Raw genomic sequence first — 16,472 nt, forward strand, 5'->3', positions numbered from 1 at the left:
CTGCAAAATATCTTAATTTGAGAACAAACTCCTATCTCTGTGCACAAGTACTTACCATATCCCTTGTCCTAATTGTTTGCCAAACAGTAATACAGCATTTAGTATGAAAAGCTTTAACATGATGCTATTATTTTCATAGAATTTTAACGTTTGTATTACATATATTGACTTTATGATTTTGTCGGGAAGCCCTCCTGGGGTGAAATAGGAGAGAAGAGAGAGGCTTAAAGAATTCTGTCCAAGTCCATGCTACAGTAATGGTCCATGATTGTATTGGCTTAGAGGTAAACCATGATTCCTTGATGTACCCTTTACTCTCCACCAAGAGATTTAAGCAAATTCAAGACCTATAGTAGCCAATAATGCTTTATTTTGCAAGAAACCAAAAGACACAATGCAAGTCATTTAAGAGAAAATTAGACCTCAATTTGGTTGGTACTGAATAAAAAGGAGGTAAAAAGGCAGCATCAGAATGACATAGGGGTACAATTGAAATTGCCACCATAGTGCACTTGCGGCTCTGTGCAGACGCTGAAACATACAAAATGCTATCCGTTCACACAATGGAGTGTTTCAAATCTACCAGGAGCTGACAAATATAAATACCTGCTATTAATGCTGTTTATAATTCACAACCCTGCAATTAAAAATAAAGTTAGGCCTTTTGGTGGTGGCAACCTTCAGCCCCCACACTTGAAAGTTAAGTTTTCCACTCTACTAAACGTCTTGACCGTATGGACATTTGGCAAAGTGACAACACATGTAAATATAGCAAGGTTATATTTCATCTCTTTCTCTGTGCCAAGGAATATGTTTATTCATCTTCTCTGAAAGGCCTGCCCTCCACATATTGCGCATTCCTGTGCATATGATTATCTAAGAAGGAACAGTCTTTTATTATTGCAGATCGCCCTCATCAGAAATGTGTTTTGGATTGAAGAAGGATTTCTCATGAGCGCAGGGGTATCGTCCTTCAGAATCCATTAATTGTTGGCGCCAAATAGAAAAACCTCTGAAGCCTACTCTGGCAACCTCTCACTAAGCTATGATGTGATGCTACTCGTTTATTTAAAGTGGTTTAATAATCACGGTGCTACGAAACACAAATGCTCAAAGTTGACGCCTTTGTACAAAAAATAAATATATAAATGCATCAAAGTGTAGTTACCTAGCTATTCTAAATGAAAACGGTGTGTTGTTTTCTCTTCAAAGAAATGGACATTCATTAACTAAGGATCTAACCAAATCACAGGTAAGGTATCCCCTTCAGAGAAGCCATGCAGAGGCTCTCAGTCATGGAACAGCAATGGGTTAATGCCCACTACAAGCATCTCATTCTTTGCACAGCAATTTATTTTCAAAACTCAGGTTGTCTCTAGTGTGGGCCGTCATTCTTGATTCCTGACAGGCACCAGGACCAAAGAGAGACTGCACCTCATTATTTTAATACATGGCACAATGGCGTTGCGTATTCAAGGCCTTAACTCACCAGTCTAAATGATGAGAAGTAGTCCTATAGCCCCAAGTTCAGAACCAAGTGCATTTGTACAAAAAATACAAGAGGAGAGCTAGGTTTCTAATAATTGCACCAGTGCTAGGATAAGGGTTGCTTCATGTGTACACAATGGAGCTCATTACTTGGCAGAGCGGCAAAAAAATGGCAGTAACAGAATAACTGCCACTTTTCCTGCACCACTATGCTATGAGTGTGGGCCTAGAGTGGGGAATTTACCTCCAGCGTCGCTGTAAATCGGCAAAAACTGTGGAATTACCACAGTGGGCATTCCCCCAGTGGTAATTCCGCCAAAAATGGCCCATAGAGTCCAATAGACTCTCCAGAAATGGGGATTAAATGGGGGATAAAATGTGCCACCACCACTTGCAATCTGACGGGAATTCCGCTGGATCAAGTGGCAGCAATGGTAATTATGTTTGATGATATTCTGGTGGAGTTACCAACGGAATACCACCCAACTCGTAATGATGCCCAATATTATTTAGCTGTGAAACCTCAAGAAACACTAGTCTGAAAAAGCAATATGTTCAGGTACCAGTAGAACCATGGATTTTTGAATTGTCCTCAAACTCACCCACACACCAGTACTTCATTGAACAGCATCTGTGGTTTCATTTAGAATCAACCTAAATGTGGTGCCCTTTTGATCAAGAAGAATGGATCATTGCATCCTTCTAATACCACTGTTTGCAACCTTTGGCTCTCCAGTGATTTGGACTACGAATCTCATCAGACCACCCAGCATTGTCAGTAGTGAGTGATTGTGGGAGTTGTAGTCCAAAACATCGGGGGAGCCAAAGGTTGCAGACCCCTGTGACTAGGCACATCATAATATGAAGCAAGTACTTCACTGGCTACACTGAGAGGTCTTTTTTCAACCAATTATTTACCAATTATTTTCAGCAAAAACTTGTGACCAGCTGCGGCAGAGAACTTATCAGCCAAACAGAACATAGCTGTGGAGACTTAACTTTTGACTTTAGTGCGTTTATTAGTGATAACTTATTAGTATCTTTATGTAGAAGAATAACACAACTATATCAGGATTTGAAAACTAGGCGAAATTAAGAACAATTGTGCTGAGTGACTGCCCGTCACACTAGGTGTACCATCTTTTGCTGGGATGTCCTCTGTGCATGCCATTTGTGCCCTTTTAATTGTTGTTAAATTGATAAGATGCACTTGCGCATCTCATGACATATGCAAGAAAAAGATGCACCATATTCTCAAAGGGCGTCTGAATGTGTGCATCCGAGCTGGGGGGCATTTTGTACATTTCAAAGTGCATACCAAGTCCACAATTCACTTTAAAATACACCGAAACATGTCACATTCTGCTGCGTCTAATTGAAATAAATGCAAGGGGATGTGCAATGCATAAAAGGGTGATCGCCAACCCTCTCATGCATTTTCTTTTATATAGAACGGATGTGGAATTAACTGTTGTCTCAATTTCACTTCTATCGCTCAAATAGGGATAAAAATGTGCCTTGTTTTTTACATATGAAAAGGATGGCCGCTTTAGGTCAATACTTATTTATATGCAAGTGAATCATGTACCCTAATATTTTCTATTATTCCTAAATCCAGGAATTCAAACTGAAGAACATTGTGCAAACATTGCCATAAAGTTGTTGCCTTGCATAATTCCTCGATATCTCTTTGTTGACATTGTGCCCTTTGTTATGGTCCATCAGCTCTCAGATATTTGTATAATTGTATCTCTAGAGATACTCTACTTGTCTGCGGATCTCACTCCTGTTTCTAACTCTTACTTTAACATGCAATTACGGAATTCAACTCTGGTTTTTGTGCACTCTTTACCTCGGTGAGGTAACGTTTGAGTTCGAGAGTAGATTGGGGTTTCACATACCCTGAGCCTGATTTGTAAAGCGTTTTTCAGTGGGAAAAATACAATACGGCCCATTTTAAATTAAAGGGTAATTGATTGCAGGGGGCCACCAACACTTGCACTTACATGTTGATGGTCTGTGCGATTTTAAACACTCCCAAAGTGGTGTGTAAATGGAACATGCAATGGAACATACAAATGAAGGCACAATTGCAGAGGTGCTCCTTTTCTAATGAGCAAAAAGGAAAGTGTAAAGAAGCCGTTAGTCTTTCAATTTCTTCTTCAGCTCATTTTGGTGCCATTTTGAGGTGCAGGATTGAAGCATAGCAGAGCTAGCATATACGCATTGCTTTCATCTGCGCCTCTGGAGAGCCGTTTGTTGAACACCTGCATGAGATTTTCATGCAGGAGTAAAACAGAATGGATTCCAATGGAATACGCCTTCCATTAGCACCTGGTAATGAGCAGGTGGATTCCACTGGAACCTGTTACCAAACGATGCCTGCAAAGTAAGTTTGCAGGCAGTGTTTTAGTTCTCCCAAAGTGCAGTGTAAAAAGAAAAGCAAAGGCGGTGTGTCCTCCATTTGCTCTTCACCTTTACACTCTGATTTGGACGTGTTTGCAATTGCATGCAAGGGACCAGCAACATGTAAGTAAAATCAGGCTTTCAGCCATTTAGTGACATTTCAATTACATTTTCTCAATTTCATACAATTGCAAAATGTTCTCAAATTAAGAAAAGATCAATGCATTAGCTGTAAATAAAGTCCACACAAATGAGTTTTGTGGTTTTCCAAATCTTCACCACTGAAGCAAAACATTCAGCTAGGTGACTTTGCTGGAGAGATTTTCATCAAACTAAGAGAAACGTTTCAATTAGGTTGCTAAGCAAATCTGAAAAACAGACCTTCATATGCAGTTTTATTTCACAACTATTTACTTATGATTACAATTTACTTTGCTGGAAAATACTGGATATAAACCTTTTCTGCAGGCTTTCTAGGCAAAGTGAAAACTCTTGACTAGTTTTCCCCTGATAGTGCTGACAAAAGGATCCTGCAAATGTACTTTGTGTGGGTTTTCTTTTGAGCAAAACAGATACAAAATCTTTACTGCTTTTCCTTTTTTTTTCTGATTGATACATGTGCTCTTAAAATCAATCCCAAAAAGACTGTGATTGTTTGTTTGAGTACAACAAACAAGAATCAAACACAGTTTTACTGATACTGTGAAGGAAAACAAGTAAAATCTCAGAATGTATTGTGATATTTGGGCGTATTCCTTTAGTGGAACCGGTTCAACAACGGCCAAAAACTGTTTAAAGGTAAAGGCACTTAGACAAATGCGCATCGTTGAAAGAAAATATGGAAAATACACCATGTTACCAGTGAGAGAATTCTACAGGATGAGAGAATTGTCAAGGTTACTGTATGGTCTCGAGTTTGTTGCTCATGATTTTTTGGATTACCTAAAAGTGGTAGAAGGGATTGTGTAGAGAGGAGTGTGGTTCTTCCTCCTAAAAATTGTTCCTCTGGAACTGATTAGGTATGAATTTGGTATACAGTCATTAAAATCATGTGTTGCATGGAAAAGAGCATTGTTGTGAAAGGAAGAGTTGTATGTGTTAGCAGGGGCAGAAATCTCAGAAGTCTTCATTAAAAATAGATGTGAAAAATCTATTACTAAATCTCGGAGTGCCTTTAACTACTTTGCTAGAAAATCCAGACAAGGTAAAGAATATCTTAAAAGGCAATGATTGGTGTGTTAACAGAGAATCCATCATCCGATCTAGAATCTATTGTCAGGCACATTCCTTTTGAAAAATGTTTCCTGAAATAGAAGGATGTTTAAGAAAGTATCCTAGTAGGGTGATCAGAAATGTAAGGATGCGCTTTAGGATGAATGTCATGAAGACTCATGAGAATTTAAATATCAGAAATAGGAATAGTGGTTTGGAAAAATGGTGTCGTTTTTGTAAAGTGGAGGGTGAAGAAGAAAATCTCCAACACCTACTACTTGTCTGTCCAGTTATCCTTCCCCAGATAATTTTATATTTCTCACAGTTTGTGAACTCTATTTACCTGGTGAATAGAGACTTGTTATGGTATCAAATGTTGCATGGTAATATAATTGTATTAAAAATTGGGATAACTGCCTTTTTAAAAACATCTGACTTATCGTAAACAAAATGTACTGTATGAGCGGAACAATTATATAAACATGTATTTTAGGTTTTATGATCTTATTCTTATGAATTTGTCTTTTTTGCTTATATTGAATTGGAAACATTTGATATTTTGATGTTTTAGATATCTTATTATGAGAAATTGAGACGTGTGTATGTTGTTGGTATGTGTGATATACTCATTAGGTATTTTTTACAGTATGGCTTGTGTTGGTAGTATATTTCTTTCGTATCTTAAATTCTTGTTTTTGTATGAAGTTCTTTTTTTTCTATGTTTCTCTTCTTTTTTTCGGAAAGGTTTCAATAAACCAAACACAAATAAACAATAAAAAAACATGTGCACATTATTTTTTTGTGGGTCTATTTTCAACAAATCGGGACTTTCAGCAAAACTCACTTTTGGAGATATATTTTTTCAGAAAAATGGTCTTGTCCAAGATCGTGTTTCATCAATTTTTAATCAAAGGAAACATTTTCACATGTTTATGAAGTGAAAAGTTATGATGTTTGCCCAATTATACAAGCAGAAATGAAATGTAAACCCGAAGTTATAACCGCCACCAAATGTATCCTCAGTGCAAGTGAGATATTAGATGATCAGATTTGTATTTATTTTAGTTTGATATATGGTGTGTGAATGCTTTAAGAGACCCTACTTATGCCTGCCTTTATGTATGTAAACATAAGTATGCCCCTTCTTGGAAGTAGGCTCATCCTCGGACTAACAATCTCTCATAGAGCTTCTAAACTCTGCTGCAAAGTTGCCCTCACTGACATCGGAGCTCAGTCTGGGGGCCACTATTCTCTTTGGTGACCCATCCTTTCAATAACCAAAGAGGAGAGGGGCTTTGAAGGTCATAATATTGACATACCTCAAATTGACGAAAAAGAAATGGTTGGCAACATTGAGCAAACTGTAATGATTGAGTTACAAAGGTCCAGAAGCCAGAATCATGGACCAGATGGCTTGTAATGCAGGGGCCTAAATTATGGAACTTATGACTGAGAGCAGAAGCTCAGTCCCTTCTATTCTGAAAGCAACTGGAAACTGATTGATTCAGACGAGATTTCAAGCACGGAGGTTACATCTCAAATGGCCCTATCTGTACCAACCATCAACTCTGCTGGACTGTCACATGTGAGCGCCCTGAAGTGGCTGTCGAGTGGTACTGTGATGCTGTATAAAAGTCCTACTGTTCTCTGGTGCTGGACATATAATGATGAAGAAATGTTCTACTTACGTCACAGAGCAGTGGGCAGCAGTGACGACCCATTGCTCGCTGATGAGGGAACCCCCGCAGAAGTGGAATCCACTGCTTTGCTGCAACAAAGAGGAGCACAAAATGAGTGAGCAGAGGGGGCATTTGGAGGGGGGAATGGGTAAGAATCACTTGTGGCACAGGCCATAAACCATTCTTGACACACTGAAACAATAACAATAAAACTAGTTGATTGCTTCATATCACATTACCTGCAGCGACACCTGCCAGGGCCAGGATCCTGGTATCGCTTCTTCACCATTCACAATCCTAGCAAAGCCACTAACGACAGGCTCAATGACTGGGACACCGCAACCTGGGGAGAAATGAAAACATGGGGTCTCAAATGTCTACTCAGCAATAAACAGCACATATGAGAAGACCTGAGTTGACAGGAGACACCTACATTGTGTAAGTGACACTGGCATTCACCACCCAATGAAAGCAAGGGCACCAGCAACTCAATACTTTAAAGAGTGCCATGTTCCCATCCTGGTCAGATCTCTGAGTTAAGGTAATGGGTGCCCTGCATTGCTTCAATCACTAGTGAGTTGTGTGCTGTATTAACATAAGCAATATCAGAGTGATTATCATCTAAATATAGGATCTAATTTAGAGGTGAGTGAATTTTCAGTTTTCAGTTTTTATTGATATACATATAACAAAACAAATGTTTTATATATCATTTCATCAGTACATCCCATTCACATTATTTCTAAAAACAAGCATTTACATTTTTTTTTTAAAAAACAAACAGCAATGGCGCTAATTAGTTCATAAGCAGTTCGTGTCATATATTAAAATCATTAAATATAGTCACTCCAAACAATATAAAATCTGAACAATTTTCAAATAAAATGATACCATGAAATACATTAGATTTAAGTCATTACCACTCATAAACGATGACCAGAGACTTTCTATTTCATTAGGAGTAAGGTTACTATTGTATGACATCATATGTCTATGCCGAAGTGCATGTAGGGCTTCGCATACAATGAGAAGGTGATGTAGCATCTCAATTACATCAAGTCCGCACAGACGACAATAGCGACATTCTCGTGGGATACGTGTATGTGCGCCTTTAATTTCAAGTGCTTCAGATCTATTAAACTTCAATAGAAGATATTGCCTCACTATTCGTGGACTGGGATAGGCATTAACGTAACTCGGTATATGGCTACTTAGTATACGTTCATTGCAATAGATTGCACTATTGGTTTTGTTTGCAAGGTCAATTAGCTGTTGTTCGTAGCTAACTTCTTTAAGAGCGTTTTTTAAAGTTACCCTCACAGAGTTTATACTCATTTGGACATTTATGGTCGATTGACGGGCCCATTTATTGTGAAGTTTTTTTAACTCGCCCATTACGCCAAACATGGTACCATTAACTAGGTCTAGATAAACTTGTACATAAGCACTAGCAATAGTGTCAGTCTTAAGGCGTAACAACTTCTCATAATTTAGTACACAGTGATTGATGAAAACATGGTATATGCCTGTCAGATGAAATTCGAGATATAGGAATTCAACACTAACACATTGCGGTAAACGAAATAATTTACGTAACAAGAAAGCTTCAAGTTTCATAACCATTTTGATATATTTGTGTCCCCATATGATAATTGCATACAATATTATAGATCTTATCTTAGCAATGTAGATGGTCAATATCGCTGAAATCGAGTAGCCTCTATTCCTACCAATAAATATGCTGAGAGCATTGGTTGTGGTTTTGCATCGAGCTTGAAGAGCAATCCAGTGAGCATACCATGTCAGGAGGTCATCTATGATTATCTCTAGAACTTATAGGTTTTGACCTGTTCTAAGGTTTGACCATTCATGAGCCACGTGTATTTTTTTGGGCAGCGTTTTTTTGTTAAGACCATCACCTTGCTTTTCTCAATATTAATCACTAAACCGTTAAGAGTACAATACCTACTTAACGCATCTAGCATTAGCTGAAGGCCCGCTGGTGTGTAGTCAAGCAAGATGAGGTCGTCATCGTAAGCTAACCACGCTAGAATCACGTCAGATATTTTTACGGGATTGGCTGCGGGAATACTGAAGACTCCACCCATATCTGCCAAATACAGATTGAATAGAATCGCAGCAACCATACACCCCTGCTTAACACCGCTGGTAGTCATCATCGGCGCTGACAATCTGCCGGCGGCATTCAGACGGATACGTACAGTAGTGTCCGAGTGCAACAGCATCAGCATTCTTAATAGGCCTGGGGGAATACCCCAATCTGTTAGCTTGTGTCATAACCTATTTCTCTGCACAGTATCAAACGCCACGGAGAAATTGATGTAAGCACAGTACACATCTAGTCCAGGAGTGTTCAATAGCTGTGGAGAGTAACAAAAGCTCATGTATCGTACCTGAATTGGTACGAAATCCAATTTGATTTAGGGCTACGATTTGTTTCTCAGTAATCCACGCATTTAGTTCTTGTAATAGGACTTTAGCGAAGATTTTCGATGACGTATCGAGCATTGCAAGCATCCTGAGTGAATTTTGATAACAAAATACTGCCATTGGTAGTCACCACTTACGCCATCTTGACTTCTGAAAATCTGCCCAATTCAGACTTTACCACTGGCAGAGATGGTAATTCTAAAATACCTCCAGGGTTATTACAGAAATATCCCTTCTTCCAGTGTAACTTAAAAAGCCATTTTTGGAGAAAAAAATCAAACTGATACCCATCTTCACTGTAAAGGGGAAAACGGTTAATGTACAGTAGTAGGGCAAACCACCACTGTATGTTTTTATTAATGCAGGAAAGCAACAGAAAGATTGAATCTGCCACAATGACCAGTGCTCAATCCAAAATGCATCTCCGAAGGGAGTTCAGTTAGGCAGGAGCAAGAAACAGAACACATAAAATTAAGTGGAATATGAGTTAACATAGTAACATCCTAGATCCTTGGCTAATTAACCCTGACAAGTGAGGTGACACTTGCCCTTATACTCCACTTCCTTCTATGAGAAACATGACTTCTATTATGGAGGAGGAGGATGCTGCTGATTGGCACTCATATCTATATCATGAATCGGTGAGAGACGTAAGTATACATAAAGACCATCCACTGATGAACCCTAAGGGAAAGTTCAAATTTAAAGAGGCAAGCAAGAACCTACTTGAAGATCCCTGCAAGGAGAATTCACCAGCTTTATTATGCAGGAACTATGAAGACTATTTAAACAGATCTCATGTCCTCGAAATGCTTAACCTAATCCCAGATTGGCCCAGATTGGCCAGTACTAAAGTCTAAAGAACTGGCTATCATTGAACATGAAATTACAGCTCAGCCCAACACCAGAGTAGTGCACTACAGATTGATGTATGTGGCTGCATTGATAATGGGACATCTGGAAACATTTCTAAAAATGGGATATTACCTGATACCCAAGAGAGTTGAGAAGCCCAACTACTCCATTCATGAGACTGACATGAGGATTTCTCTCACACAAGAGGGAAGGAGAACATTTGACAGAAACCCAGAAAACATCCACACTGGATTATTAGTTTATTGATCACCACTATTATTCTCTCAAAGACAATATGAGCATATAGAAAACTCACCTTAGTGACCATGCCACCCTAAAATTAAATCTTAGAAAAGGGAAGGCAACACCAGTCATTAAGATGCAAGGAACAATGTTGATCAATCAACCAGGTAACCGTACATGCTGTACTAGGCCTAACATTGTCTCACTGAATAAGGAGCTGGTAACTGAATGGAAGAACACTAATTACCTAAATGACCCTTAACTTGATGAATTGGCAACCCTTTTATTATATCACTAACAAACATTTTGTGGGAGTCGAGTGAAAAATGTTCGGACTGAGAATATTCATTTCAATGATGTAATCATTGCATGACAAAATGTGAACTTAGATGAGCTGTGCACTCTTCGAAGTGCAGTGATCTTACTGAGATTGCCAAGCAAATAACAAACAAGAAGTGTAAATATAAAAATTGGATCAAAAGACATAAAGGATCTATGCACACTAAGAAATGGCAACTAATGATCCAGACAATTGTAAAGATCCCAAGAAATGGTCTCTTGTGAACAATGATGCCAGCACTAACACTAGACAGCACACAAATGTCATAGACTCCAAAACATGGGGGACACAATACCACCTTGAAATTGCAGAAAAGTATGAGAACCCCGACCCACTCCAAATGTGGAATTTGATATGACTCGATATGAGGCCACAGACATAGAATTTCTGATTAAGAAACAAAACCATTAGGGAGCTCCTGTCCCTGATGGCCTCACTTATAAGGTCATGAAGGAAAATCCACACATTTGGGTACAAGTGCTCCTGAAATACTATTATCACAAACAATCAAATTCCACAATATTGGAAACAACCCCTGCTTATACCTGCCTTTAAGGCTGCAGAAAGGAGTGACCCCAGAAATGACAGGCTCTTAGCAATGCTGTATGTATCCAGTAAAATCTTTGCCAGCAAACTGATAAGAAACCTGACCTATGGGACACAAAAAGAGGACATGCTTAGAGTCACAAACAGGGATTTCCGCAGGGACTGCTCAACAGCACACAACAAATTATAGTCAGAGCACTGATAGAGAAAGCTAAGCAGGGAACGATACCTCCCTTATACATTGCTATCGTTGATTTAAGAAGCACTTTCAACAGTATCAGCAGGAACAAGTTATGGAACAAAGTAATTAATTGGAACATCCCATTGGAATTTTCAAACATCATAGTCCAACTTCATTCTGATACTACGGAAGAGTCAGATTGGATACTAGTGACAATTTGTCGCATGTAGTTTGTACTAACATGGGACTGAAACAAGGATGTTCCCGGCCGCCACTGTTATTCAATCTTTATATCGCTGACCTACCAATGACTCTTGACGCAGTGCGTACATTCCTCCCAAATGGGGACAGAGTATTTGAATACACTAGCATATGCCGACAATATCTTAGTACTGGACCACACCACTATTGGACTTCAGCAGTCCATGCCTGCATTTTGGAAGTAGCCTACTGTGAATGATCTTACCATGAGCCTAAAAAAGACCAAAATCATGGGGTTTGGCAAAGGAAGCAAGCAAACGTTGAAAAGTTGATAGATTGCAGACAGTCAAATAGAAGTGGTCCAGGAATGTATACATCTGGGAGCACAAAGTTCTAACAAGAAATCTGAAGATGATCACCATGAATGCCTCGAGACTATCATTACGACCCAGGCGGTAAGTTACCGCCTGGGCCGTGACTTTACCACCATGGCGTAAACTACGTTTACGCCATGGTGGTTGGCGGACTTACCGCCCCATTCCGACCTTGGCGGGGCGGTAAGTCCCCAATCCCCATTTACCCTTCCCCATTCCCATTTTTGCCCCATAGGGCATAATGGGAGTGGGGAAGGCGTTAATTACGCCACCGTAAATTACGGTGGCGTAATTAACTCCATGGTCCCTTAGCGCCATGGATTTTAACACCTGCTAAAAGCAGGTGTTAAATTCGCCATGGCGCTAAGGGACCTCGTACTCAGGCGGTAAGGGTCGGCGCTGTTTACGCTGCCGTAAACCTGCTATCAAGAGCTTTATTTCTGAACACTATGAGTACAATATTGAAAGCCTGAGGATGATAGATAAGTATTGTCCACAGTTTACTCTATGGACTGGAATGTGCTGAAAACCTTAGCAAGGAGAGACTCTGTAGGCTGGAAGGGAGAGAATCCTGAGATGTGCAGTTGGGATGTCTAACTCCACCCCAGTTTACGTTCTAAGACTAGAGCTAGGACCTGTATTGCTCTCCACGATTTTAAAACTTAGGGTGTGCTTTCTCTTTTTTGAAAATATGCATCTGGATGAAATGGTAAAGGAAAGTAGCAGTTCCTTATGGAATTGTAGGAGAAAATGCCTCGCTATCATGGGAATTGTTGATTGGAACATAGACTGGGACAAGGACCTTAGTCTTTTAAGAAGTGAATGAATCTCCAAGGTCATGCTCTGGGATTTCAGGAACATCTGGAAAACTTAAACAATTATTCCTCCGACCAGGAATGCATTGCCTATACATACACAATGAACCCAGCACAACCATACCTGAGCAAATGAGCCAGCCCATGGATCTGAAAGTCATTTCTGAGACTAAGCTTCTGTGTCTAGTATTGGGTCCTGGTTGAGTATTAGCATAGAGGAAGGGTACTGCAGACTATGTATGAACAATAAATCAGCAGTGACATGCAGATATCTGATCGCTCAGGGAGCTGCACAAATTGCACTTGGATCGATTTGCACATAGTGAGGACACCTGTGCAAAGGATGATTTTTGGATGGCATGCCTAGTGGGCAGGCAACCATCGGTAATTATTGCAGTAGTGCAACTTTGGGATAGAATAATGCAACTGTTCCCTGATAAATAAATATCAATGATTGTGAAAGCAGTAAAGGCGTATGCTAAATAACATGGTATTGAAGAAACTATGTACTTTTATATTGCATGTCATGCTATATGGTTCATAATGATTGTGCAGCCAAGAAAAAGGCTTTTATTATGTACATTTTTGCAAATGTTTATTAAACGTATTGTATGATTTTGATTATGAGTGTGAACAGTTGTAAATTGCATTGGTGATAAGGTAATAGGGTAATCAGAGATGTCCACCTTTTCATGCCCTTACCATGACCCATTGTAGAAAAGTATGTTATTGTATTGAAGGGAAGGACCTACACTTTCCTTCTGTACAGTAACGAAAGTCCAAATAATTTTGGGGAGAAATTGGAATTTTTACCTCCAGCTCTGAGGTGAAGGTAAAAATAACTGGGATTTAGATCTGAAATGTGCATGTGAATCCACTGACGGTATTCCTAGGGAATGCCGCCAGGGGTATTTCATCAAACCCTGAATTAGGCAGGTAAAAGTGGCAGTATTTGCCAAATACTGCTGATCATATCACTACCCCCAGCTCTAAATGATGCCCGTGGAGTTTTTGCTGCTTTTTCACTTCTCAATTGGGATGGCTGAACGAGAATTTTCAAGTCAGCCTCTATGTATCTTTTCATGATAGTGTAATTGGTTATTTATAACATGCTTAATATCCAAAGGTTTCTAAGCATGGACACAGGGATTGAACACGTGCTGCTCCGCGACGTCCTCCTTCCAAGGCAAGCGCATTGCCCCTGAGCTATCCTCTCAAGACAGTGTTAGATGTGGTATAGTTCAACAAAGATATGTGGTATAACAAGGACTATACTGGCTTGTCACCAGTAACCAGACAGTTTCTCATGTAACCTTGTGAGGGAGATTGCTGAAATGTAGTAAACACGAATGAAGGCAAGCTACTCATGTTCTCATTTATGGTTCAACAATCCACGGTTTAGGACTCATAAATATGTTGATAAGCAGGTACTAGAGGCAATGCCTTGTAGGTCTGAAAACATATGCAGGTGGCTTTGTAATCATTGGCAGTGGCCCCTAGAAATGGCCCTTGCAGAACCCATTCATCTGTAACTGTACACTTCCCTTACGTTTGCTATCTCCAGTAGTATAGGGTATATTCTTAGGATTAGCAGTGCTATGTTCATGGTTAGTTTAGTTGTTGCATCTGTGACCATCAATGTGCCATGCAGATGGCATTCACCTTCTTTTTATTGGCTTCTTAGAATTGTTCCATCACAGATCATGAATTATATTGTTTCTCATGTCAACTTTGCTTGATGTGTTTCAATAATGTTCCATTGGTGGCAGGAATTGGGATAGGAGGTAAAATGCTGATTGACCGTATCTTAGACCAGATCATCTAGCAATGCATGCCACAGGGGTGAAGAATGGATCGCCAGGGCTGTTCTGATGCTTGGAATAATCTGGGAGATCATTTCAGACAACCGTGCAATGCTGATTGGACAGCTTCATGGTTGACTACTCTTCAGCACCTATGATATTTAGGGCTTCGATCCAGGAGGATGTGTTTCACAAGGGTTGGAGTTTCAAGCAATTAAATACTGAATTCCTGCAGTTGTATAGACATTAAATGGCCATTTCTCAGCTACTGCCAAAATCTAGACATGTCCTAGCATCATTTAACAACTCTTTACAACCAATGGACAGTTACCACCATTATGGCAGAACATACAAAATGCAGAGCCCAGGCCTACACAGATGCCAACACCATTGGCTTTGCCAACATTTTTTTTGAATGGGGGCTGGGGACCAACAGGTGTAATTGTAGTAAGAGTACTGACACTTTCACATCATTATAATTGCTCTTTATATATATAAACGGAGAGTGTCAGCACTTTTTGATACTAAAGAATGAGTATTGCTACGTCTTGCTGGTAAGTGGAGACTACAAAAGCTCATTTAAAGGAGCAGTACTCCCACGTTTGCAAATAAATGGAGAGTACACACACATTTCTTGCCTAAAAAGGAGGTACTGCCTCTTCTTTCTGTTTCAGTGAAAGTAGCAGGAATTGTTCAATTTAACGGGAAATCACCCTGCTTGCTGTTAAATATAGCCCATCTTCACTTCATGCCATTAAAGGTAGCGAGAACACTGCCACGTTTTGCTGTTAAAAGGAGACCATCAAACATCTTAAATTGAACGAGACCTGATACTTCCTTCTGTAACAAGAAAAGTGGCATTTTGTTCTGTGATTAAAGGAACAGTATGGTCACGTGTGCTGGTAAAGGGAGAAAAACAGCACTTCTTGTCATTAAATGAAGAAAACTGTTACTTCTGGCTCTGAAACGCATATGTCCATTAATTATTTAATCTAAAAGAAGAGTACTGCCGCTTCTTCAAGTTAAAAGAGCAACAAACCCTCTGTTTTGCAGTGGACGGTTCTATCTCTTGTTTTTCCATCTAAAGGAAATTTAAAAGCAGTTCGCATGGGCAAAGTGATACATATATGTTGACTACTTGTCTCGACAACACACACTGAAATTGGAGTAGATGTTTAAAATGAAGCTATTCTCTCACAAAATGATGGCTATCTAATGTCGAGGTTGTACGAAAGAAAGGCAGTGCTACGATCGAAACACTTGAACTGAAAGTTGGGCGTCAAGCATTCAGCCACTGAGCTATGTTACAAGCTGTACAAGGGAATGTGTTCTCTGGTGAACCATCTTGAATGAGTCGGTAATAAATATGCGAGCAAGGTCCACTTGGAAGGCATCGTGACTTCTTGTAACAAGCCACATCTCGCCATTAAAGCATACGCTTCTGGGCATTGCAGGTGTAATCAGCAAACCTCCATAGACTTCTCCATATAATGGCAGACCATCGCCCTTCATCCCAGTCACTGTTAAGCAGGATGTGGGCCCCCCCAATGAGAACGGTTGTGTTAGATCATGAACTTACCAAGTGCAGTGCTGACGAGAGCCAGGCAGGACAGGAGCCACAGGAAAGCCATGGTGCAAGGACTGTAGGAGCGATGGGAAGGCCCTCCAGTGCTGGCCCCTTATATGCAAACCAGGGGGCAGGATGTGACCCTGGGGTGTACAGGAAAGCCGGGGACTGATTGGACGTGGGACTCGGTCCCATGGAAAAGCAAACAGAGTTCGCACACGCTCCTGAACATAACAGGTGTTCAAGCCACCCCTTGATTCAGATCCCACCACCTGCTGTGAGCCCAGTATTGGCAGTCGCCTTGTCCTTGTC

General features: G+C 40.0%; 1 protein-coding gene across 1 annotated transcript in view; it reads right to left on the minus strand.

Moving 5' to 3' along the window:
* LOC138493204 (chymotrypsinogen 2-like) overlaps positions 1–16,243 on the minus strand; it is a 31,963-nt gene extending 15,720 nt beyond the window's left edge. The window contains exons 1-3 of the mRNA XM_069620364.1: positions 16,173–16,243; positions 7,025–7,128; positions 6,795–6,874 (exon numbers count right to left, since the gene is read on the minus strand). Coding sequence (XP_069476465.1) covers positions 6,795–6,874; positions 7,025–7,128; positions 16,173–16,224 — 236 coding nt within the window. The 5' untranslated portion in view covers positions 16,225–16,243. The remainder of the gene's footprint in view (positions 1–6,794; positions 6,875–7,024; positions 7,129–16,172) is intronic.
* Between the last annotated feature and the right edge of the window lie 229 nt (positions 16,244–16,472).

This window comes from Ambystoma mexicanum, chromosome 10 (assembly GCF_040938575.1).
Source record: "Ambystoma mexicanum isolate Mex_15411 chromosome 10, UKY_AmexF1_1, whole genome shotgun sequence".
Classification (NCBI taxonomy): Eukaryota; Metazoa; Chordata; class Amphibia; order Caudata; family Ambystomatidae; genus Ambystoma; species Ambystoma mexicanum.